This window comes from Bombina bombina, chromosome 6, assembly GCF_027579735.1.
Source record: "Bombina bombina isolate aBomBom1 chromosome 6, aBomBom1.pri, whole genome shotgun sequence".
Taxonomy (NCBI): domain Eukaryota; kingdom Metazoa; phylum Chordata; class Amphibia; order Anura; family Bombinatoridae; genus Bombina; species Bombina bombina.
In genome coordinates, this window is record NC_069504.1 from 709,037,787 (window position 1) to 709,065,697 (window position 27,911).

Below are 27,911 nucleotides of genomic sequence, written 5' to 3' on the forward strand. Positions count from 1 at the left end.
ATATATATATACACATACACACCCCACTAATCAACAAAGAAACTAATGTCCCACTCCTTATTCATCCCTGTAGGTTCTCTTGTATTTAATGTTGGAATCCAATATTCTTTTAAACTTTTATCACCACCTCTAGGTGGTAACTTAGCAATATCTATCACCTTAATACTAAAATTGGATCTATGGGTAAAGTGTAATACGTTAAAATGCCTAGCTACACTAGAGTCTTTATCATAGTTTTTAACGTCTATTTTATGCTCGCGTATTCTGGACCTCAGGCAGCGTGACGTTTGACCCACGTATTGGGCATGGCAAAGGTTACACTCTAAAAGATAAACCACAAATGTGGTACTGCAATTTGCATAGTGCTCAATTTTAAATTCAGCACCAGTAGCGGAGCTTTTTAAAGTGTCTCCCATGACAACTACTTCGCATGTACCACAATTTTGTGAGAGGCATCTAAAGGTGCCCTTTTTGGGTAACCGTCTTCCTTTCTCACTGCTATGATTGTTAGAAACCAAACTGGGAGACCATTTATTTCCAAGAGTCGGTGCCTTTCTTGAAATAAACTTAATCTGATCAACATAAGGGGATAATCATCTCCTTTTAGGAATGGTAGTTTACGTTTTATGATATCACAAATATCGCTATATTGCAAGGAAATTTCTGTTGAGAAGACCATAGTTTCGTTGAAATAACCACCATCCCCTCTCTGACTCTTATTTTTCACACTTGATCTTGGTTTATCTTTTAGGAGATTCACACCATAACCCCTAGCTCTCAATCTTTCTATAAGCTTATTGGCCTGTATATCAAATAATGTTTCAGGGGAAGCATTTCTCCTCTGTCTCAAGAACTGGCTTTTCGGAATGAACTTAAGTGTCTCGGGTGACATGACTTGGCATGGAGAATTGTGTTCCCTGATGTTGGTTTTCTATAGGTATCCATGATGACAAAATTCATTTCAAATGAGCCAGAAAGATTTAGATCTAAGTACTGGACCCTTGTCTCATGCGTTTCTCCTGTAAATCTTAACCCTAGCTCATTCTCATAACTCAAAAAATCCTTAAAACTGAATGTACCTTTTCAAATGAGATTGTCAATATACCTCATATATAATTGTATATTATTCTTAAAGGGATTGATCTCACTGTATATGAGCTCCCACCATCCCATAAATAAATTTGCGAATGAGGGGGCGAATTTTGCCCCCATCGCCGTGCCACAGGTTTGTAAGTAATATTTTCCATCAAACATAAAAGAATTATGGGATAGCAGAAGCTCAACACTTTCCCACAGGAATATTTTGAATTTGTCTGAATAATTTGTCCTTTTTATTAAAAAAAAATAAATAAATAAATAAAGGCAATAGCTTAGATACCTAAGTGATGGGGAATATTGGAATACAATGACACCACATCTATCACCACCCACCTTTTTTTCATGCCAATTGGCTTCTTCCAACAATGAGATAAGATGACCAGAGTCTCTCAAATAGCTGCTCAGGCCCCTAACCAATAGCTGTAGGACTGAGTCAACCATTCTTCTTCATTTCTCTTCTCTTTTTTGATACCCAGTCGCCTTGAATTGGAATTGGTACTCTTTTCTCCTATAATCTTTCTTTTCTTTATATACTTGCCAGTTTTAATGCATCTCAACTCATAAGGGTCTTTATGTCATTATAAATAATATTGTGTTGATGCTCTTCTTGGTGAGTTTTGGAACTGACTAATGAACTTGTAATGGTCTATTTTCTCTTCTAATTGTAGTTTAATCACAGTATTATCCCGGTAGGATTATTTTCCTTATTTTTTAGAGTATTTTCTATATTATTTCTGGGATTATTTACAATTGGAAGAAATTGACCAATTTCCAAAATGTAGTGTTCACCTAAATATTGTATTTCTAATATATTCCTTATTGTGCATTTTATATATATATATATATATATATATATATATATATGCATTACTGCACTAGAGTGTTTTTATGTATAACGTACTGTGTACAATTCATACTGTCAATGTATATCTTTCTCACCTTGTTGAGGGCTAACATTCTTTTATTCACAAATTAGGACAAAGTCTCAGCACCATATAGAACAACTTTTAACAAATATGTTTTCTTCACTGGGTAAGGATATATGTTTGCTTCTTTTCCGCAGCTATTACTAACTCTTTAAGCACAAAGCGCTTAAGGACACGCCCCCTTTTGTGTTTGAGTGTATGTATTCTTTGAAATGGAATAATGTTTGAACTTTTTATTTTTGGATTTCCTGGTGTGCTGCTTAATCCTCCCTTTTTATATCCTGCTGTTGCATACCTGTCATTGCTTTCTGTTTGTATTGTTTGTGTTCAGTCAATGCTACATGATTTGTTTTTTGGCTAATAACCTGTATTATTCTTCCCCTTCTTTTTTTTTTTTTTTTGTGTTTTTTTTTTTAAATAAATATATGGTCTCTTTCTTTTCTTTGCAGTTACAAATATGATTGGAGTATCTTAGAGGCTAAGAAAAACCTCCTGCGCACTCACACCACTGCAGTGAGTGCTCGTATGCTGTACAAACTTGCTCAGCAGGTAAATGCTTCAGTTTAGCTACCTAAAGATATATTAAAATTATATATATATATATATATATATGTATATGTGTGTATATAATATATATGTGTGTGTGTGTATATGTATGTATATGTGTGTGTGTGTGTGTGTATATATATATATATATATATATATATATATATATATATATATGTGTGTGTGTATATATATATATGTGTGTGTGTATATGTATTATTATATATTGGCAAAATTGACAATGCTGCAGCTTTGTAAAAAAAAAAAAATACATTATGGAGAAAAGTCTTAAAAGTAGCTATGGGGAAAATATCTTTTTGAAAAGAAGAAGTTCCCTGCAGTGTTTAATAAGCCACCTTTTTTACAGAGTTACAGGTCTTCAAATTAGAGACCATTTATTTGAGGTGTTAATATTTTAACACTGTAATTGTTCTTTTTTTGCCCCCACATTATTTCTTCATCTTTACTTCACTTACCATCTTTTTATACCCTGCAGAAAGAGTTTACACCTGTGAAGTATTTTTCCATTGATCGGGTGTTTAGAAATGAGACCCTGGATGCCACCCACTTGGCAGAGTTTCACCAGATTGAGGGAGTAGTGTCAGATTACGGTTTAACCCTTGGAGATCTCATGGGCGTCTTAAAGGAATTCTTTAACAAGCTAGGTATGTTTCTCATATTCCCATTAAACAGTCCTCTTACATCTCCTATCTACTGCTCTTCTTTAGCTACTTTTAATTTCCTTTAATACAAGTACATATTCCTTTACATGTGGCAGATTCTACTGCTAACCTTCCTTTCATGCTTTTCTCCAAAGCAGAAAACAATATCTGTTTTATAACTTCAAAAACACTGATTCTTTCTCCCCTAATCCCCTGTGTTACACAAACAGAATATTTAAAGGGACATCATTGAGCAACAATAAAGTGCTAAAAGAATTTGTTGTTGCAAGATTGCTTGCAGAGAACTATAGACAATTGTTATAGTTAAAATCTGAAATAGAAAATGAACCCTCCCTCTTGACAGTCAGACTTGTGTAAATATTTTAATTTCTAAACCATAATATGTACTGTGTACAAATAAATGTCTCATGGGTACCGTAAGTATTGTTCTTTAACAGTCCTCGGTCTTTTAGAACCAAGCCAGTAGTAATAAACAAACAGTGATGAAATAGTTTCCCAGGTTAACAGGTTGACATGTCGGTAACGGTCAGATTACTATGCACACATTCCCTCTGTCAGTTACAAGTGTGACCGACCGGCTCCGGTCCATGGAGAGTGGTTAACTTTGAGTGTAATGTGTTTTAGGAAGTCACAAGCGGACATAAGTATTATATAGCATAAACACTCACCACCTCTCCTCTTCAGAGACTCCGACCTAGCACCTGCAACCACTTGAGTGCTGTGTTCAATCCGGTCCCAGATCTGCGCCGTAAAGAGAGCTCTACCCGGGTTAAGGTACAAAGTAGTAATCCAATAAAGAAAGTACCCAGGGAGCTCTGGTTAAAATACAAAGTGCTTTATTTATTCAATTTCATTAAAACTTTTTCCTTGCAGCAGCAAAGTCAGCAAACAAACAAACAATCCGTGTGCTTGCAATCAAACACACATGGTGCTTCCACTGAGGTAGCGTCAGAGGGTCAGCTGACGCGTTTCGGCCAATAGCCGTAGTCAAAGCTGTATGACCCCCTCACACACCTCCGTGCTTTAAAACACAAAAGGTTATTTCTCATTGGTTAGATAAAAACATGATGCTACTCAGTTGCTATTGATGGTACATTTCAATGCAATCAGTGAAAGTAACTTAGTTTCTGTATACATTTGTAAATTTATTATACACATTTTATCTGTTTGATATATGTTACTAAGTACATTTTCCTAGTATATCGTTAAACCGCTGCTGCTGAAACTCTTTACCCATTCTCTTGCATGCATATCTCTTTGTAAATGTTTCCTTATTACCTAGTGATTGTATTTTATAATATGTCAAATTATTTTTGCTCGAGTTAAAACTATGTTTGTTTTATTTGTTTATTTTGTTTATTTGTCTATTTCTCTTATTCCTTTTATAAAGAAACTAGGCGATTATGACTTTTGATCTTAATAAATTTGTCAAGGTTGTTGTGATATGGTACTCCTATTTAAATACCCATTTTCGTTCTGTTCTGATTATTTTCCTTAGCTTATCTTTTCTTTTTCTTTTTATTTTTAAGGGATTTATTCACTGCCAGAAATTTATTACATCAGATTCCATATTTAGACCCTTTGGATATCTGGTCTGCAATTTTATCATCCAGTAAACTTCTTGTTTACCTAAGATGTAATCTAGATTTCCTCCTCTAGCAGGTGCCCTAACTTTCTGAATTATGGTCCATCTCAGCGTATTTGGACTTTTATTATGTTTCCTTGAAAAATGTTCTATAAGGGGTGTAGTCATAGTTCCTGTCTTGATGTTTGTGACATGCTCCCGTATCCTACTTCTTACCTCCCTTGTTGTAAGACCTGTGTACTGTATGTTGCAGGAGATGCATGTTAACAAGTAAATGCAATTTACAGATCTGCAATTTAAGCATTCATGATGGTTAAATGTTCGTCCAGTGGCCTCACTTTTAAATTCATCCCCTGGACTCAGATACTCACATGCAGTACATGTACGATTGCTGCACGGGTATACTCCTACACAACTTAACCAAGAGCTTGTGTTAAGTTGTGTAGGAGTATACCCGTGCAGCAATCGTACATGTACTGCATGTGAGTATCTGAGTCCAGGGGATGAATTTAAAAGTGAGGCCACTGGACGAACATTTAACCATCATGAATGCTTAAATTGCAGATCTGTAAATTGCATTTACTTGTTAACATGCATCTCCTGCAACATACAGTACACAGGTCTTACAACAAGGGAGGTAAGAAGTAGGATACGGGAGCATGTCACAAACATCAAGACAGGAACTATGACTACACCCCTTATAGAACATTTTTCAAGGAAACATAATAAAAGTCCAAATACGCTGAGATGGACCATAATTCAGAAAGTTAGGGCACCTGCTAGAGGAGGAAATCTAGATTACATCTTAGGTAAACAAGAAGTTTACTGGATGATAAAATTGCAGACCAGATATCCAAAGGGTCTAAATATGGAATCTGATGTAATAAATTTCTGGCAGTGAATAAATCCCTTAAAAATAAAAATAAAAAGAAAAGATAAGCTAAGGAAAATAATCAGAACAGAACGAAAATGGGTATTTAAATAGGAGTACCATATCACAACAACCTTGACAAATTTATTAAGATCAAAAGTCATAATCGCCTAGTTTCTTTATAAAAGGAATAAGAGAAATAGACAAATAAACAAAATAAACAAATAAAACAAACATAGTTTTAACTCGAGCAAAAATAATTTGACATATTATAAAATACAATCACTAGGTAATAAGGAAACATTTACAAAGAGATATGCATGCAAGAGAATGGGTAAAGAGTTTCAGCAGCAGCGGTTTAACGATATACTAGGAAAATGTACTTAGTAACATATATCAAACAGATAAAATGTGTATAATAAATTTACAAATGTATACAGAAACTAAGTTACTTTCACTGATTGCATTGAAATGTACCATCAATAGCAACTGAGTAGCGTCATGTTTTTATCTAACCAATGAGAAATAACCTTTTGTGTTTTAAAGCACGGAGGTGTGTGAGGGGGTCATACAGCTTTGACTACGGCTATTGGCCGAAACGCGTCAGCTGACCCTCTGACGCTACCTCAGTGGAAGCACCATGTGTGTTTGATTGCAAGCACACGGATTGTTTGTTTGTTTGCTGACTTTGCTGCTGCAAGGAAAAAGTTTTAATGAAATTGAATAAATAAAGCACTTTGGATTTTAACCAGAGCTCCCTGGGTACTTTCTTTATTGGATAGTTAAAATCTGCCCTGGAGAGGAAATGCACTGCTGAACTTGAGCTCAAAACATTCAATAGGCCAATCCGAGTGCAGCATATTTAAGTACCCGCCATTCACTTGTTGTGTTCAGCTCAGAAGTGGAAATGTATTATTGCTTTGCTTCAGAGCTACAATGTTTTCAACTAGTTTTGTGTGAGTTTAATACAGGTCTGTGCAAGCAGAAGTGCAGTCATATACTGTTCCAGAGTGTTAGAGCATTTTATTATATCACCTTAAAGGGACATTAAGGGCTCCATGTACTAAGAGGCGGGCGGACAGCTTCTTAACTCGCGAAGCTGTCCGCCCGCCTCCGCTACACACGGGCAGCGGATCTATTGATCCGCTTGCCCGTATGTATCATTACACACTCAGCGGAGTGTGTAATGCCCGCCCCTTCAGTCGCGCGACCAATCACGCGACTGAAGGGGCTGTCAATCACCGAGAGCGAGCGAGCTCTCGGTGATTTTGCTTCGCCACCTAAGAGGTGGCGTAGGGTGTAGGAAGCAGCGGTCTAATGACCGCTGCTTCTTACATTGCGGGAAGCAGGCTCGCATATGCGAACCTGCCCCGCAAAGGCTCCGGAGCAGCTTACGCTGCTTCGTACATGGAGCCCTAAAACCACATTTTTTATTTCATTATTCAGATAGAGAATACCATTTTAAACAACTTTCTAATTTACTTCTATTATCCAATTTGCTTTATTCTCTTGATATTCTTTCCTGAAAAGCATATCTAGATAGGCTGAGTAGCTTCTGATTGGTGGCTGCACATAGATGCCTCATGTGATTGGCTCACCCGTGTGCATTGCTATTTCTTTAACGAAGGATATCTAAAGAATAAAGCAAATTAGATAATAGAAGTAAATTGGAATGTTGTTTAAAATTGTATTCTCTGTCTGAATTATGAAAGAAATTTTTTGGGTTTAATGTCCCTTTAAGGTTTCTTTAATAGCTTTTGCTCTGAAACAGTTATTATAAAGTGTGAAAGTAATTATGGCCCTTTTTTAACATGTGAACATATGCATGAAGTCATTTTTAAATGATAGTGGTTGCCTTTTCGCTGGTACATTTATAAGATCTGTTTACAGCACCTTATTAACTTCAAGTGTGGCTAACTTGAGTCTTAAATTGTGATCACAGTATCTCCAATACCTTTTTCTCTTACTTGGTGTATTCAGTCCACGGATTCATCCTTACTTGTGGGATATTCTCAATCCCTACAGGAAGTGGCAAAGAGAGCACACAGCAAAGCTGTCCATATAGCTCCCCTCAGGCTCCGCCCGCCCAGTCATTCTCTTTGCCGCTCTAACAAGTAGCATCTCCACGGGAGGGTAAAGAGTATGTGGTGTTAGATTTGTAGTTTTTATTTCTTCAATCAAGAGTTTATTTTAAAATAGTGCCGGTTTGTACTATTTACTCTGAGGCAGAAAGTGATGAAGATTTCTGCTGAGAGGAAAAAGATTTTAGCATGTTGTAACTAAAATCCATTGCTGTTCCCACACAGGACTGTTGAGTACAGGAGAACTTCAGTTGGGGGGAACAGTTTGCAGGCTTATACTGCTTAAGGTATGTTCAGTCATTTTTTCTAACAAGACCTGGTAGTGCTAGAAGACTGACAGAAATCCCATGAGGGAAGGTAAGCCATTTTCTGAGACACTGTATAGAATGATGGCTTCAGTTAAGGGCTTTAATACTGACAGACACTGTGATGGGCTAAATCGATTACTTTATTAGGGTAATCTCATGTTTATTAAGTGTTTTAGACGTTGAAAACACTTTTTGGGGACTTTTTTTATGCCTGGCATTTTGTAAGACAGCTAATCTGACTCAGAAAGGCCCCATAACTCTGGAGTGATGAAGGAGGGGGCCTCATTTTCGCGCCTCAATTGCGCAGTTAATTTGCAACACAGCTCCATGCAGCTTCATCTGTAGAGCCTTTAGAGTACAGGAGGACTTCAGGGAGGCTTAATTTACACCTGCAATTAACCCTAAAGGAAGGTAAAGCCACAGCAAAGACTGTGGCATAGTACTGTGGGTTAAACCGGGTGTTTACTTCATTTTGCTCCGGTTTGGGCATTAAGGGGTTAAACGATTTGTGTGTAATCATTTCAAGGCATTAGGATCATGTGGTGAAAATTTCATTAAGATCGGATGTTTTTTGATGATTTGGTAAAAAAGTGTGTGCCTTTTTATTATTTAAAGAGATAGTAACGTTTTTTCAAAAAGTATTTTTTTTAACATTTTAGTGTTGTCTGAGTCTGTCAAACATGTCTGAGCCTTCACATAGACCTTGTTCTTTATGTTCAAAAGCCATGGCAGTACCCCCATTGCATTTATGTTTAAAGTGTGCAAAAACATCTAAGCATTTTAAAGATCATCCAGTGACAATTAAAAATGCTGCCCAAGATGATTCCTTAACGGAGGGTAATGAGGATAGTCCTTCTTCCTCCCCCCATGTGTCTACACCAGTTACGCCCGCGCAAGCGATGCCTAGTACCTCTAGCGCATTGGCCCCTATCACTTTACAACAATTAGCAGCAGTAATGGATAATTCCCTTTCAGCATTTTTATCCAAACTGCCAGTTTTTCCAAGAAAGCGCGATAGCTCAGTTTTAAATACAGAGGATGAGCAATCTGAAGCTTTGGATAATTTATCTGTAGTACCCTCACAAACTCAGAGGTAGCAGTGAGGGAAGGGCTGTCTGAGGGAGAAATTTCTGACACAGGAAAAGTTTCTCAGCAGGCAGAGTCAGATTCCTTAGCGTTTAAATTTAAGCTGGAACACCTCTGCGTCCTGCTTAAGGAGGTTTTAGCTACGCTGGATGATTGTGACCCCATGGTGGTCCCTGAAAAATTGTGTAAGATGGACAGATTTCTAGAGGTCCCTGTATACACTGAGGCATTTCCGATCCCAAAGAGCGTGGCTGATATTGTGACTAAGGAGTGGGAGAGACCAGGTGTACCCTTTGTTCCCCCACCTATCTTTAAGAAAATGTTCCCCATAAACGACCCTAGGCGGGACGCGTGGCAGACGGTCCCTAAGGTAGAGGCTCAGCGTACAACTATACCAATAGAGGACAGTTGTGCTTTCAAAGATCCTATGGATAAAAAATTGGAAGGATTGCTGAAGAAAATGGTTTTTTGCTTCAACCAATTGCCTGCATTATTCCGGTAACTACTGCAGCGGCTTTCTGGTTCGAGGCCCTGGAGGAGTCGCTCCAGAGGGAGACTTCATACGATGAGGTCATGGATAGAATTCACGCTTTGAAGCTGGCTAATTCTTTTATCACTGATGCTGCTCTCCAATTAGCTAAACTAGCGGCGAAAAACTCAGGTTTTGCCATTATGGCGCGAAGAGCGCTTTGGCTCAAATCGTGGTCGGCGGATGTGTCGTCCAAAACAAAACTGTTAAATATTCCCTTCAAGGGGAAAACCCTATTCGGCCCAGAGCTGAAAGAAATTATTTCAGATATCACTGGGGGCAAGGGCCATGCCCTTCCACAAGATAGGCCGTATAAGGCTAATTTTCGCTCCTTTCGCAACTTCAGGAGCGGACCTGCTGCAACCTCTTCTGCCGCAAAGCAAGATAACGCTTCCCAGCCCAAAGCAACCTGGAAACCCTTGCAGGGCTGGAATAAGGGTAAACAGGCCAAGAAGCCTGCTCCTGCTACCAAGACAGCATGAAGGGGTAGCCCCCGATCCGGGATCGGATCTGGTAGGGGGCAGACTTTCTCTCTTTGCTCAGGCTTGGGCAAGAGACGTTCCGGATCCCTGGGCATTAGAAATAGTTGCTCAGGGTTACCTTCTAGAATTCAAGGATTCTCCCCCAAGGGGAAGGTTCCACATTTCTCGTTTGTCTTCAGACCAAACAAAGAAACAGGCGTTCTTACACTGTGTAGAAGATCTATTAAAAATGGGAGTGATACACCCAGTTCCGGTTGCAGAACAAGGACTGGGCTTTTACTGAAACCTGTTTGTAGTTCCCAAAAAGGAAGGAACTTTCAGGCCAATCCTGGATCTAAAAATTCTAAACAAATTCCTCAGAGTTCCGTCTTTCAAGATGGAAACCATTCGGACAATCTTGCCGATGATCCAGGAAGGTCAATATATGACTACCGTGGATCTAAAGGATGCGTACCTACATATTCCTATCCACAAAGATCACCATCAGTTCCTAAGGTTCGCCTTTCTGGACAAACATTACCAGTTTGTGGCCCTTCCTTTCGGGTTGGCCACCGCTCCCAGAATTTTCACAAAGGTGCTAGGGTCCCTTCTAGCGGTTCTAAGACCGTGGGGCATTGCAGTAGCACCTTACCTAGATGACACATTAAAACAGGCGTCGTCCTTTCACAGAGCCAAGGCTCATACGGACATCGTTCTGGCCTTTCTAAGGTCTCTTGGGTGGAAGGTGAACGTAGAAAAGAGTTCTCTGTCCCCGCTCACAAGGGTTCCCTTTCTGGGAACACTAATAGACTCGGTAGAAATGAAGATCTTTCTGACAGAGGTCAGGAAGTCAAAACTGCTGAATACTTGCCGAGTTCTTCATTCCATTCCTCGGCCTTCCGTGGCTCAATGCATGGAAGTAATTGGTTTAATGGTTGCGGCAATGGACGTAGTCCCTTTCGCCCGAATCCATCTCAGACCACTGCAGCTGTGCATGCTCAAACAGTGGAATGGAGATTACGCAGATTTGTCTCCTCAAATTCAAATGGATCAAAGAACCAGAGACTCTCTTCTCTGGTGGTTGTCTCAAGTTCACCTGTCTCAGGGAATGAGTTTCCGCAGACCGGAGTGGATCATTGTCACGACCGATGCCAGTCTGGTAGGCTGGGGTGCGGTCTGGAACTCCCTGAAGGCTCAGGGACTATGGTCTCCGGAATAATCTCTTCTCCCGATAAACATTTTGAAGCTGAGAGTGATATTCAATATGCTCCAGGCGTGGCCTCAACTAGCAGAGGCCAAATTCATCAGGTTTCAGTCGGACAACATCACGACTGTGGCGTACATCAATCATCAGGGAGGAACAAAGAGTTCCCTAGCGATGAAGGAAGTAACCAAGATCATCAAATGGGCGGAGGATCACTCCTGCCATCTATCTGCAATTCACATCCAAGGAGTAGACAACTGGGAGGCGGATTTCCTAAGTCGTCAGACTTTCCATCCGGGGGAGTGGGAACTCCACCCGGAGGTTTTTGCTCAGCTGACCCAGCTATGGGGCATTCCAGAGTTGGATTTGATGGCGTCCCGTCAGAACACCAAACTTCCCCTTTACGGATCCAGATCCAGGGATCCCAAGGCGGCATTGATAGATGCATTAATAGCGCCTTGGTCATTCAGTCTAGCTTATGTCTTTCCACCGTTTCCTCTTCTCCCTCGGCTAATAGCCAGAATCAAACGGGAGAAGGCTTCGGTAATTCTGATAGCGCCTGCGTGGCCACGCAGGACTTGGTATGCAGAACTAGTGGACATGTCATCGGTCCCACCATGGAAACTGCCATCGAGGCAGGATCTTCTAATCCAAGGTCCTTTCAAGCATCCAAATCTAGTTTCTCTGCAACTGACTGCTTGGAGATTGAACGCTTAATCCTAGCTAAGCGGGGTTTCTCTGATTCAGTTATAGATACTCTGATACAGGCCAGAAAGCCTGTCACCAGGAAAATTTACCATAAGATATGGCGGAAATATCTTTGGTGGTGTGAATCCAAGGGTTACTCGTGGAGTAAAGTTAGGATTCCAAGGATATTGTCTTTTCTCCAAGAAGGTTTGGAGAAAGGTCTGTCAGCTAGTTCCTTAAAAGGACAGATATCTGGTTCCGGAGGAGGAGCTTGCACTCAGGTTCAGGTGTGCAAGGTGTGCACGCTTCTATCCCCTGCAGTCAATCCATTGGCGGAGCTCTCGCGCTGGATTCCTTACTGACCGAGGAAAAGACTTTGTAGCCGGCTTGGCCTTTTTTAAGCCCGGAGGAACCATACAAAGCGCAGAACCACACAGCGCTTTAAAATCTCCAGGATCGGCTCGGCACAAAGAGCAACCTGTTTAAACACCTGAGAGAGAGGTATAACAACGTCGGCTATCCCCCCCTCCCTCCGATGCAGCGTGAGGGGGGTAGATAGCCAAACACCAAGAGGATCTGTAAGCCGATAAATACAACATACGCTTAACGAAATCTGAAAGCAGATAAAGCTTATCTCTAAAACCGCATGAATAAATATGTGGAAAGGAAGTCAGCTGTGAAATTATACGAGCATACACCCGTTACTAAGCACACTGAGATAAGGTCAGAGAACCAATCTGTCTAAATAAATGCATCAACAATCTCACCGGATCTCCAGCGGGGAACAAGCATCCTGAATGTAACCAGAGGACCCCTTGACCGAGACCAGTGTTTGGAGGTGAATAGTGCAAAACCGGCAACAGGAGCGGATTAACGGAGGATCAATATCCACGACTGTCTCTACATCTCCTCACCCCCACCGGTGCTGCGAGGGGGAGGCAACGTTGCAGCGCTACAGAGTCTCCAAAGGGCCAAATCTTCAAGAAACCACAAAGTGAAGGTATCGGAGAGTGCGGGCAATTAGAGCGGGCCTAGATTTAATGCCCCTACACAGATAGATACACCAGCACGATCTCACCTTGCACCGCTTGATAAAAAGCAAAAGTTAAAGTCACAAACGTTATTGTCAGCCCGTGGTAGTCTGTGTTAATCCAGGAAACAGAGGGGCTGCAGAGACATCCTACCGGAACAGAGTCGCTGGTGGGGTGAGTGCTGGACATTGTTGGAGCTAACCTTAGCCACCAGACAGGGGTTATTAATTGCAGAGACATATAAAAGGGGACCCTTGGACTGATACCCCTCATAGTTAACTAACGGGAAAGAACCTGTCTAACTTAGTTTAGTTAAGAATTATCTTGTTTTGTTTAAACTAATACTTCTGCTTTTAAGAATACTAAGTAACGATAATCATTATATATTCATAGCATTATCTGTTACTTGCTAGCATTAAGAAACTAAGAGTACTTTTCAATTGGAAATTTAGTAACTATCCCTAGAAAGTTGTTAGAATCTTAGACCTTGAAAAATTAGATCAGAGGCTAAAATTGAATTGGTTGAATTATCATAAACTGTTTAAATGTTAAACAGTTCATGTCTATAAACTCACAAACTTAACTGTATTTTTATATATTAATCACTGAGACCATTAAGGGAATATTCTAATACAGGAAACAGCTAAACTTAAGAATTGTCATTGTATGAATGTTCCTAGTAGGAATCACTGAAAATTAGAGGTTTAATTGACATATCTATTTAGGTTAGAAGAGTTGGTTGAATTAGAAGTTGTTTCTATATTCAAATATTAGTATTTAAAAAAAAAGGTACTGCTTATCTCTGTACATCTCGAAGGAGTTTGAGATTAATGAGTCAAACTTAACATAGTGGAACCCCCTGACAAAGCATACAACCGATATCAGAACAAATAGAGTATCCTTAATTGAAACTTATTAAGTGCCATATTCTGGTCCTAAGCACATAAGAAAAATAAATCACAGTTTTTAGTGCATAAAATCTTTTCCCTTGTTTTTTTTGTTCTTCCCTTTTTTTTTTTTTTTTTTTTTTTTTTTTCCATTCCTCTCTTGGTCTATCACTATCACCCTAAACACTCTCTTCTATCCTCACATTGGAATTAAGTAATTCACTCTTTCTTTCCTTATTGTTTCTTTTTTATCACTACGTACATGGATAAATTCATCACCTCACCTTCTGTCACAAATAAAATTAAACCAGATATGGCAACCAAACACAGGGAACGTAGAAGTAAAAATCCCACTGAAACTTCAGCAGAAATTCATTCTGAAAGCAATAGTACAACCACTCAAAACCCTAAAACAGCTCAAGAAACACAACTTCTAGTTTCTAGTATTTTAGAGGCAATTACACCTAAATTTGAATCATTAAAATCAGAAATCAAGCAAGATATAATAACTTTAACAACGGAAGTAAGACAATTCTCTAATAGACTCCAGGAAGCTGAACAGAGGATTTCAGACCTGGAGGATGTGACAAATATAGTCTTACCAAAGCTAGAGAGTACTCAAAATGATTTAATTAAAATTCAAAATAAACTAGATGAATTGGAAAACAGATATAGACGAAACAATTTAAGAATTATTGGAATCCCAGAATCCAATCAACCCGAAGATCTCATGAAGTTAATGACACATACTTTACCACAACTATTAAAGATTCCCCCACCTCAAGCACCAATTATCATTGAAAGAGTACACAGACTGGGGAGACTAGGAGACAGCATGGGGGATCCTGCTAGACCAAGACCAATCATTGCAAGATTTCTTAATTATCAAGATAAAGAATCGTATTTACAATCTTATCGTAAAAATCAACCAATATTTCACAACAATGCTAAGGTCTTGCTCTTCCAGGATTTCTCTGCTGAAACGTCTAGAAAACGAAGGGAACTCTCCCCAGTGTGTGGGAAAATGATTAATGCAGGATGGAAGGCCACCGTCATATATCCAGCTAAGCTTAAATTGTTGCTTGGGGGCCGCACTTTCCTCTTTGATTCAGCCTCAGAAGCAGAGAGGAAACTTGCGGAGCATGGAATTAAACAATAACAAGTCAATATGACAACTTAATGGCTTAGCTGAACTAATAAAAATTGCTGGCAAAACAATAAGCTATAGGGCTTCCCAAACTTTTAAGCTAGGGAAGCAGATTATTATGAATTTTTTAATTACGTGTTTTTTTTGTTTGTTTGTTTTGTTTTGCTTTGTCTTGTTTTTTCTCCCCCCTCTCCCTCTCCCACCCCCATTTTTTCTTTTTTTTTATCTCATAAATTAATTAAAATAATATGAAAAATTCTATTAGGTTTACCTCCTGGAACGTAGGAGGCATAACTTCCCCTATAAAACGCAAAACAATATTGACACACCTTAAAAAATTTAACACAACAATTGCCCTCCTACAAGAAACTCATCTAAATACTGCAGAGTCTATTAAGTTAAAATCTTCATGGGTAGCGGAAGTATTTTTTACCCCATCTGTAAAGAGAAAGAATGGGGTGGCCATTTTGTTAGGAAAAGAGTTAAAATATGAGGTAATGCTATCCATTAAAGATCCAGAAAGTAGATACTTAATTCTTAAATTAAAAATTGCTAATACGATATATACCATTTGTAATGTATACGCACCAAATGTAATTGATACTAATTTTTGGGACATTCTTCAAACCAAAATTTTGCAGGTGACTGAAGGACATCTAATTATGGCAGGTGATTTCAATATGGCACCTCAATATCCACTGGATAGGTTAAGACGAGGCACACATTACAAAAAAACAAAAAAAGATAATCTAGAAACTAAAATATTTAAGTCTATTTTTTTTAATCTTGCACTCAGAGACATTTGGAGATCACAGAATCCGGATACTAGAGGAGATATACCTGTTACTCTAAAGCCTTCAAATCATTATCTAGGATTGACTTATTTTTAATAAATGATAGTCTATATAAAACTGGAGTAAAAGCCTCAGTATCCGAAATCTGTATCTCCGATCATGCCCCTATACAGTTAGATATTCCAAGTATAAATAATCAAGCACAAGCGAGAGGTTTTGCATATCCAAAATATTTAAATAAGAACTTGAATTTTAGAAACTGGCTTAAATCTAAGCTAGAGGAGTATTTTCAATTTAACACAGACTCAGTTGATAATTTCTCAATAGTATGGGAAGCCGCAAAAGCAATATTAAGAGGAGAGATAATTGCTTACACTGCTAGATTTAAAAAGAAGATTAAGTTAAAAGAGAGGGAAGTTACAGCAGCGGTAACAAATGCATACAATAGATATTTAAATTCCTCCACAAATGATAATTGGAAAAGATATATTGAAACAAAGAAGGAACGTGACACGTTTTTAATCTCGCATACAACACAATCAGAATTAAAATACAGAGCACAGCTATATAAATTTGGCAATAAGTCGGGTAAGCTATTAGCAAAATTAATAAAAAAACTCTAAAAGCTCAACGGTAATTGAATCCATATTAGCCAACGAGAAATTAATTACTCTTCCCGAAGAAATCTCTGAGTCTTTCTATAACTACTATAAAGCAATTTATTCCTCTTCCAATGTGGGGATAGAATACCAGGAAATTTTTGGAAGTTATGACTCTATTACAGATTAGCCCTGAATTTAATCTCAAAATTAACTCCCCTATTTTGGAATCAGAAGTAAATCAAGCTATACAAGCTTTAAAACTAGATAAAGCCCCAGGCCCAGACTTCCTCCCAAATGATATCTATAAAAATTTAGCATCAACTTTTCTCCCACACTTAACAAAATTATTTAACAATTTTTATAAGGAGAACACTCAGATTCCCCCTAATTTTGTGGCGTCACAGACAATACTTATTCTTAAACCAGGTAAAGACAAAAATAAAAAAGAATCGTATAGACCAATCGCCCTCTTAAATACAGACTATAAATTATTCACCTCTATTTTAGCAAAAAGACTCCAAGAAGGGCTAGCTGAAATTATACATAAGGATCAAGCAGGGTTTCTTTCTAACCGTAGTTCAGTAGCAAAAATCAGACAATTACTTTTGACCATTGATTATTTTAAAAACACTGATAGTAGTGCCCTAAAAGATTACCCTGATGCAGCAGTGCTAGCCATTGATGCCGAAAAAGCATTTGATAGTGTTAACCATAATTACTTACTAGATTCCTTGCAACAATTTGGGTTTAAGGGGAATTTTTTAAGTCTAACCAATAAATTATGCCTTCATTCATCCACTAGGTTAATTGTTAATGGCATAAAATCAAATATAATTAAACTAAACAGAGGCACCCGGCAGGGGTGCCCTCTATCACCTCTGCTTTTTAACATAGCAATCGAACCGCTAGCCATTAAAATAAGGCAACAACTTGAGGGCATAAAAATTCAAGGGAATGTAACGAAATTGGCATTATACGCAGATGATCTATTACTATACATTTCAAATACTTCCTCAAATATTCCAAAGCTTATCAAAATAATTGAGGCATTTGGTAAAATCTCTGGGTATAAAGTCAATAAACTCAAATCCGAATTACTCTGGTTAAGGAAAACAGAACATTCCTTAACAGAAACCCCTTTTAAAACAGTGACAGATTCATTTAGATACCTCGGGATCAAGGTCTCTGTAGATCCTAGGGAATGGTATTCCTTGAACATTACCCCAATGCTTCTTCAGATCATTACACATATGAGGAACTGGCAAAACTTGCCTCTGTCCATATCAGGACGTGTTGCACTTTTTAAGATGGTACTTCTGCCGAAAATGCTCTATCTATTACAAAATTTGCCCATTCTCTTGAGATCATGCGATATCAAAAAATTTAACACGGCAGCTAGATATTTTCTATGGCAATCTAAAAAACCAAGAATATCTCTTTTCAAATTATCACTCCCCAAACAATATGCAGGTTTGGCATTTCCAGATTTACAAGCATATAATTTAGTCTTCCTTGGCCGAATCGCAGTGGGATGGATTACAGAGATGGATCACTTTACAGATAATAAGCTAGAACATAATATGATCCACCCTTTTCTACCTATAGCACTGATACATTTACCCTACAACCTAATTCCTAAGCAGGTAAAGTTATTTAAATCCATATATATAATAATCCAAGCTTGGAAAAAAATTGGTAAACGGGTTGAATTGGATACATCGATTCCTAAATTCCAAACTTTCCTAGGAAACCCAGAATTTCAGGAAGGTATACAATCCCCCATTTTTAAGAACTGGCGTAGTAAGGGTCTTTACCTGGTATCACAATTTATCAATGTAGCAGCAAAAAATATCAAATCCTTTGAGGAACTAAAACAAGAATTTGAATTAAATAATCAGGACTTTTTTGCATATCTGCAAGCTAGACACTATACTCAACAGCTAGTAAGAAATTTTTCGTGGAAATGGACATGGAAAACATTAGATAATTGGCCAATTGTGGCCAAGGCAGGTCATCTTTCCATATCTACATGGTACTCACTGCTGACATCATATAAGGGGGAAGCTAATCTTGAACATATAGCTCAGAAATGGACCTCCCTTACCTTAGATAACACGATTCAGAGCCTGCAAATATCACTCTCCTTATCAATATTTAGTACAACATTAGCAGAAACGTGGAGAGAATCGCACATTAAATTGATATATCATACATATAATACTCCAGAAAAAGGATTTAGATGGCACAACAAAAAATTTAATAGCTGCCCAAAATGCAATTACTTAGCCGCAAATATAATCCATATGATATGGGTATGCCCCAAAATACAACAATTTTGGTTGAAACTGCAACATTGGCTATTAAGAACACTTAAGGTATCTCCCTTTATACTTTCCTTAAACATTATACTTTTCCTAATGCATGAGAAGTTACCCTTAAAAGAACTCAAGATAATTAATTTAGCCATATTAGCGGCTAGAAACTTAATTCTTAAAAAATGGAAAAATAATTTCCCTCCAACAATCTCGGAAGTCAAAAACTATCTCAAAAAACAATACGTAATCGAGCAATTAGTAACAGATTTAAACTCCGATCAAGAAATAACACTTTTTTTTAACAAATGGTCAAAATTTATTAAAATATTTCCTCCTAACGAAATAGATCAACTGATCTTTCCATTTAGAAACTCGGAAATAGTTTTACTGGATATTTGGTAGGAGGTTGGGAGAAGGAGAGGGGTAGGACATTATATATTTTTTTTTTTTTTGTTTTGTTTTTTTTTTCTCCTCTTCAAATATATATAGGTATATATATATATGTGTATATATATATATATATATATATATATACCTAGAATGCATGTAACGACAAGTTTTCTTTTCTTTATACGTAACAAAATAGAACAAAACATTACTTCATTAATGTAACAGGAACGATAGTATAATACCTGTAGTAAGATAAGAGATATGATCTTTTATTCACTAATTCAGGTATAGCGTATTTTCCACGCTACATAATAAGTTTATACATATGTTTAGCATATTTACAGTTAGGAAAAAAACTAGAAAATATGAGGTTAAGTATAGTTTTTATATGTCTGAATTTATTTTTCTTTTTTATTTTTCATGGTGAGGCTCTAGACACGACTTTGTATTCTCAACGAAATGTATGTTGTGATTCCTTTCAATTGTATCTATATATTATTTGACATGCTTCAATTATGATGTATTTTGCCTTTAACCTCAATAAAAAGTAAATGTATAAAAAGGACAGATATCTGCTCTGTCTATTCTGTTACACAAGCGTCTGGCATCTGTACCAGACATTCAGGCGTTTGCACAGGCCCTAGTTAGAATCAAGCCTGTCTACAGACCTGTGGCTCCTCCATGGAGTCTAAATTTAATTCTTTCAGTTCTTAAAGGGGTTCCGTTTGAACCTTTGCATTCCATAGATATCAAGTTATTATCTTGGAAAGTTTTGTTTTTAGTAGCTATTTCTTCTGCTCGAAGAGTTTCAGAATTGTCTGCTTTGCAGTGTGATTCACCCTATCTGGTGTTCCATGCAGATAAGGTTGTTTTACGCACTAAACCTGGTTTTCTTCCAAAGGTGGTTTCTAATAGGAATATTAACCAGGAAATCATTGTTCCTTCTCTGTGCCCTAATCCAGTTTCTAAGACGGAACGACTGTTGCACAATCTTGATGTGGTTCGTGCTTTAAAGTTCTATCTAAAAGCAACCAAAGATTTCAGACAAACATCATCCTTGTTTGTTGTGTATTCTGGTAAGAGGAGAGGTCAGAAAGCGACTGCTACCTCTCTGTCATTTTGGCTGAAAAGCATCATCCGTTTGGCCTATGAGACTGCTGGCCAGCAGCCTCCTGAAACAATTACTGCTCATTCTACCAGAGCAGTGGCTTCCACATGGGCTTTTAAAAATGAGGCTTCTGTTGAACAGATTTGTAAGGCAGAGACTTGGTCTTCACTGCATACATTCGCCAAATTTTATAAATTCGATACTTTTGCTTCTGCGGAGGCTATTTTTGGGAGAAAGGTTTTGCAAGCAGTGGTGCCTTCCGTTTAGGTTACCTGACTTGTTCCCTCCCTTCATCCATGTCCTATTGCTTTGGTATTGGTATCCCACAAGTAAGGATGAATCCGTGGACTGAATACACCAAGTAAGAGAAAACAGAATTTATGCTTACCTGATAAATTACTTTCTCTTACAGGTGTATTCAGTCCACGGCCTGCCCTGACATTTAAGTCAGGTTCAAATGTAATTTACAATAACTACAGTCACCACTGCACCCTATGGTTCTCCTTTTTCTCCTAACCGTCGGTCGAATGACTGGGGGGGGGGCGGAACCTGTGGGAAGCTATATGGACAGCTTTGCTGTGTGCTCTCTTTGCCACTTCCTGTAGGGATTGAGAATATCCCACAAGTAAGGATGAATCCATGGACTGAATACACCTGTAAGAGAAAGTAATTTATCAGGTAAACATAAATTCTGTTTTTGCATTAATTTGTTTAGAGGGTTAAACATTATGTTCCACAACTAATGTTCTATTGTCTTATTTTTGTCTTAACTCACTTTAACTTTTTTATTTTTTTGTTCTAGGAATCACTAAATTACGTTTCAAGCCAGCATATAACCCTTACACTGAACCAAGTATGGAAGTGTTTAGCTACCATGAAGGTGAGGATAGCTTTCTGCAGAGATAGTAATGCAATATACAGGGGCTGCTGATTCAGTTCAGTCTTACAGCCTTCAGTCTAATAATCCAGAGTTTCATTTGGAGATGGGAATTCTGCCATGGGAAAAAGCCAACACAAGAATATACAAATGTGCGATACAAAGGGAGCAAGAATGTTTTATTTAATTGCACATCAGAGCATTTAAAATTATACTGGAAGTGTTATTGCAATATTCATGTGTTTGTTACCAAAACTTTTAAAAGTTATCACTGCCTATTTAGTGGCAATTAGTGTATATGGGCACATGACCCCAGTACATACTTTGTGTGCTGTCTGCAGGGTGACGCCACTGACACGCGGAGCAAGCATAATAGGCAAATATTTGCGCATGTTTTCTGTCATATCACATGAATATGAAAATGTATTATTTACACACTGTTTTTAAAAGTAGCATTTTATCATGTTTGAAATGCACTGCAGTCCCTTTAAGGGAACATAGGCACGCAAAGAATTAGAGAATAAATCAGTGTTTATATATTGTGCCGAGCTTCGAGATGAAATTAGATATTGCCTGTACTAGGATTTCATCCAGGCTAACATTGTTTGTTTGTTATTTAGTGAATTAAGGAACATCTTTGTTAGTTTAGATCAAATTGACCACATCTGTCCCTTTTATTAATCTTTTATGAAAATGTCATGTAGTTGTTTGATTCACCCAATAAAATAGTCTCCTTTTGCAGATTGCAGGATTATACGGTTATGTAATACAAATCTTCTTAGAGCAAATTAATGCCTGACAGTTAGTATTCCATCCACTTGGCATCCATAGAAAGAAAAACCTATCACAGATCTACAGTGGATTGCGGGTTGGCTACATAGTAACTCCTTGATTGCCATAAAGGACTGTGACACATTATTTTGCAATGTGTAAAAACATGGTCAATTTAAAAAAAAAAATGCTAGAAATGAGTAAAATATTAAACTTGTTTTTCCTTTCACTTTTATTTGTTGTCACAGGTTTAAAAAAATGGGTCGAAGTTGGTAATTCAGGAGTCTTCCGACCAGAAATGCTTCTGCCAATGGGTTTGCCTGAAGGGGTATCTGTCATTGCTTGGGGACTCTCTCTAGAAAGGTGCGTAGTGTCAGCCAGGTTATGAAATGGGTGATGTATTGTCAAGTAGGTAAAGGCATTTTAGTTTAGGGAAGATTGAAATAGCTGTGATGCCATATTTCATGGTGTTTGATTGACAGCTAACTTGTACATCTGTAAGCTAGGGATCCAGGTATGATACAGTGGCGTGGCAACTGGGGCCTATCACTATTTGGTCAAATGCTGTAATTAGCTTTTCATTGTATGCTTTTAATTTAGCTCTATATGTCCCAGTTTTCTCCACAGAAAATGTTGCCAGCCAGGTGACATTATGAAGTAGCCATGTGGGGGCAGTGTAATATTTTCTATTATATAATTTTGCTGCTATCCAAAGCACAAATTAATTGCATAATTTAACATAAATGTATTTAATGATAACCAGTGCAATAAAAATTGAACATTTTTAATATTACCTAATTTTAACTTAATACTGGCTAAAATTTTAGCTGGGTGGTCAGTAAAATCATCCAGGGGTGCACCTGCTAAAAAGGTCCTGGGGAGAACAATGTGTCCAAGTGAGTGCTGGATATCCTGTTGTGAGTGTGTGTATAGCCATGGAAGTGAATGATTAATTGGTAGGTCTTTGTAATTAATTGATAACTCTTCTCTACTTTTGACTGTGTGCCTCTCCCCAAGACACCTCTGTTCCCCACAACACTTCTGACTTTTCAAAGTGTATAAGTTTGTTTTCAAGTTGTAGATATTTTGTTGAATTAGTAAAATTCCATAAAACATTTTCAAGTACTATATATTTGCTATATTGTCTAATATCTCACAGACCAGTTGTGCACTTTTTCTCAGATACCTTTTTAACCCCTTCGCTACCAGGAATGTCAGAGAAAAACTTGCACAAAGTACCAGAGAATGTTTAGCATTTTTGCTATCACTCTATTTAAACAGAAATAGAGCCTTTGTTGTGGTGTTGTGTTTTTTTTTAACCTATAAAACCAATATATATTTTTAAAGTAGACAACCCAAGGTCTTGATCTAGGCCCATTTTGGTATATTTCATGCCACCATTTTCACCCCCAAATGCGATCATATAAAAAAAAAAAATATTACTTCTTACTTTACTTCTTTGGGTTTCTCACTGAAATTATTTATATATCACTTGTGCAGTCACAACACAAATGGTTGTAAAAGATTCTCTGAAATCATTTTGTTCAGAAATAGCAGACATGCATGGTTTGTTATTTCTTTTTGATAATCAGAAGGCTGCTAATTTCAGCTGCGCACCACACTTCTGAAATTCCCGGGAGTGAAGGGGTTAATTAGCTGGTAAGGTTTATAGTACTGTAATGTAGGTATTACCCTCCCACCTGACACCTCTCTGATTCCTCCCAAACAGCTCTCCCTCCCTACTCCACGCTGCTCATCTACCACCATCTTAGGTAGTGACAGACAGTCTGCCAGTATGCAGTTTTAGGGCTAATTTTAGTAGTGATCCCTCCCAAACATCTCTCTAACCCTCTCACTAGTGGCAGCCATCTTAGGTACTTGCAACTGCTTGCCAGTACCCAGTTTATTGTACATTTTTATTTATTTTTCTGTAGTGTACGGATCCCCCCTTCCCCTCCCCCGCGATTGTTATATAGGGCCTCCCCCTCTCTGTTTTTTTCCGTAGTGCAGCGTCCCATCTTTCCCCTTCAACATTTATTTTCTATAGAGTAGGGTCTCGCCTCTCCCTCCCCCCTCAGCCGCTGTTCCTACCTTCTTCCCTCTTGTTGCCATATAAAGGCATATGCTGGAAGCCCACAAAGAGCAAGTCTTGGTTTTTATTTGACAACCGTGACTTCTTGGGCATCCGGCATTATGGGCATAGATCTATATTACGTTATACGAGGGCTATGTACCGCATGATATAGATCTATGTCCATGTGGACTAATGGGCAGACAAAATCATGGTTTTCGATTCCAACAGCTTTCAAGGCCTCACAGATTAATTCTTCAGATGTAGAGAAAGGAGACTTGTGAGGTCTTGAAAGCTTATGGAATACAAAACCTTGTTGGTCCATTAAAAGGTATCACAATCTACTAAAAGGAGCAATACAGCAATAACCCTTTTCTGTTTAACAGTCGCAATGATCTTAGCAACATGTGAGTCATAAACTTTTGTGTATGCAGCTATAAAATAAAAATGTTGCATTTACCATAAAAATGCAAATTCATTTTTGTAAAAATGTATTTGTTATTAGCTAACATGCTATTTTCATCTTCTTTAAGGCCAACGATGATCAAATATGGGATTAATAATATCCGAGAATTGGTGGGACACAAAGTGAATCTGCAGATGGTATATGACAGTCCTATATGCAGGCTAGACTCATGATGAATTGGTCCGCATGGAATGGAAGCTCTAACTTGTAATGTTTTCTTCTTATGGGAACATGTTAAAAATCTAAACTCCTAAAATATTTATTTTCATTCATAGTGTAAAACAAAATACATGCAAACTGATCATTTCTGACTTTGGTAAAATGTTGAAATACTAAAAGCCTGATGTATTTTATGCAACTTCCCCTCTTGCATACAATTTGCTCCTTCGTCAGTGAGCCCATTTAAATAGGTTTGTATTAGGACCTTTTTTATGTTTATCTCCTTTTTGGTTTCTTTTTAAACTTGATAATTAGAATGACATCCTTTTATTATAGTATTAAGTACATACTATAATACATAGAGTAAAGGGAGAACACAGGACAATGGACAATTTGAAAGTTAATTTTAGTAAGCAATATAAATGGACAGTAAAGTCAAAATTAATCGCGATTCAGATAGGGCATGCAATTTTAAACAATTATCCAGTTTACGGCTATTATCACATTTTGCTTTGTTCTCTCTGTTTCCTTTGTTGAATAGTAAACCTAGATATGCACGGTTTGCAACTATGTATGGCATTGCTTTAAACATTGTTGTAAATAGGCATGCACATTGCTTAGTTATTCGGCATTCGTTTAAAAAACAAATGCAAAATATTGCCGCGGGCATCAGATTTTTTTTAGTGCAAATCCAGTTATTTGTGTGATGCACATTAACACTTATAAATAACAAAATAATGCACATGCCTAGTTGCAATCACTGCTGGCAGATGTCTAAAGACGCGCACACTTCTGAGCTCTCCTTGGAGCTTTAACAATCGGTACCAAGAGAACTAAGCAAAATTGATAACAGAAGTAAATTGGAATGTTGTTTAAAATGTAATGCGTTATCTAATCCATTTGTTAAATTTTAATTTTTCTGTCCCTTTTAAAATAAAAAGATGCATTAATAAAAATGAAGCTGTTTATTTTTGCCATACTGAGGAAAATAGAACAATGAAAAACATATGTTTAGAATGTCAGTGAAGACTTAGCTAAATACAGCTCACAAAGGGTTCATTCCTGTTAAGCTGTTGGCTATTGCAGCTTTTTCTAGCAGTAAAGATGTTGAAGGGACAGTAATTACAAGACATTTCTCTTGTGTTGCTATAAAATAACAGCCAAGTATAAACGTCTTTAAAACAAATTAACCCTTTCGGGAAGGAGGCAACTTTTTAACTTCGAAACGTAAGCATCCGTCCAAAAAGGATGTCAAATGATTGTAACTGCAATCATGTGACTCCAAACTCTGCTGATTGGCTCCTGGGGGACTTCCTGTGGTGCTAGACACATCACCTAGTGGGATCAACAGGAGCTTTCACAAGGAGGGAAGCAGGATGTCGCAAAAGTTAGGATATTCCATGCTGTTCTAAAGGCGTTAAAGCCCAGCGCTTTTAGGACGGCATGGAACGTCCTAACGGCATCTAGGGGTTTTAACAGCATTTTTACTGCAATTATTTATCAAAAGCCAAACTCCATCCACCATTTGTGTTATTTGAAGGAGCCAATCTGGATTTTAGTCCACAGACAACAAGGCTAGCCCGGGCTATAATGTTAGTAGAAAGTGCATTGTTTTGCAATTGTTATCAGTTAAACCCTATTGGGGACAGATATGTATAAAAATGGACATGCATGGAAGGTTTTTTCCAGCTTCTGTTCTATCTCATGGAGTGCTGTTCTTTCATTGTGTTTTATTGGGGACAGATATGTAGCAGGGTTATCTTAAAAGTCAGCAGGGTGCCGTTTAAATTACGGGAATTAGAAATTGCTCAATTTTCAGAGCTAAATTACATAAATATGGTGCAAAATAATAATGAAAATATATTGCAGGGTTGCTGCATTATGCATAACTGAACATTTTATAGAAATCTCAATGTGTTTAACCTTAATGACAGCATCATTTTGAATTGACACTAGTAGGTTAACAGCAGGATTTTCTGATTAAACTTCATTTTAATACCAACAATCTCCCATATTGGCCTGCTTAACTTATCATGATGACTGATATTGCTCCAATTATGTATTCACTAGATTTCTGCTGACTGCACTGTATAACCCTTCACATGTACCATCCAAGACATTTTATTACTGAGTGAGCAGCTGCTATAGTTCATATCACTGTTCCATATAAGGTCCTTATTTGCCTCATATAAACCTTTCTGTTTAGAAACGTTTTTTCACTGCAGACTGCAGTAGGATAAACAAACATCTGTTTTTGTTAGCCTGGATATTGAGTACATCTCCCTCTTCTGCATTACGTGACCTGTATACTGACCGCTTCACTCTAGATTGCACAGATGGGACTTGTTCCCTTTTTCTACCCATCATATTAACCAAGTATTCTCTCATTTGTAACTGTTCTAACACAATAAAAACTGTTATTAAAGGGAAACAGACCCCGGCCAGCATTCTCTTGCATTTACTTGTACTGTTCATAAAGTAATAACAAAACTGAATATACTGCTGGTCATTGCTTTTATTTTGTAGACAAATTGAGCTAATGATAACTGATTTATTACTGTGTAGCATATTTAGTAAATATGTATGTTATGTATAAACACTCCCATTGGTAATACATTAAAGTAACATGAAACTATATATATTTTTTTCTTTTATGATTTAGATAGAGCATGTCATTTTAAACAATGTTCTAATTTACTAGAATTATCAAATTGTCTTTGTTCCTAAGGTATCCTTTGTTGAAAAGCAGACAGGTAAGCTCAGGGGCATGCATGTGTTGTCAGCACTATATGGCTGCAGTTGTTCAAGAATGTTATTCATTTGCAAGGGCAATATATGGCAACAGTGTTTCCGGCCATGTAGAGCTCCAGGCATGTGCACACTACCTATCTAGGAATCTCTTTAACAAATAATGCCATAAGAATGAACCAAATGTGATGATAGAAGTAAATTGAAAACTAAGTTAAAATCATATGCTCTGTCCCTTTAATTGTGAAAAGATGCCATGTTTTATGATTGCAGTTTCCAATTCATTTATTAGTATTGTGATGCAAGCTGGGATACACTAAACCTAAAACTCAAAGCAAATTCTAAGCAAGGTCGCCATGATAGTGTTTCCCAAATAGTATCTCACTTCAAAATTGCCATTTTACTTTAGGTGCTATCAACATTCCATATGGCAGGAGCATTTCTCAAACTCATTCACTAACCGCGCTGGTTTTTGACTAA

General features: G+C 37.6%; 1 protein-coding gene across 1 annotated transcript in view; it reads left to right on the forward strand.

Annotated features, from left to right (window-relative positions):
• FARSA (phenylalanyl-tRNA synthetase subunit alpha) overlaps positions 1-27,320 on the forward strand; it is a 63,582-nt gene extending 36,262 nt beyond the window's left edge. The window contains exons 9-13 of the mRNA XM_053717876.1: positions 2,474-2,573; positions 3,067-3,235; positions 21,142-21,219; positions 22,236-22,350; positions 24,592-27,320. Coding sequence (XP_053573851.1) covers positions 2,474-2,573; positions 3,067-3,235; positions 21,142-21,219; positions 22,236-22,350; positions 24,592-24,697 — 568 coding nt within the window. The 3' untranslated portion in view covers positions 24,698-27,320. The remainder of the gene's footprint in view (positions 1-2,473; positions 2,574-3,066; positions 3,236-21,141; positions 21,220-22,235; positions 22,351-24,591) is intronic.
• Positions 27,321-27,911: the final 591 nt, after the last annotated feature.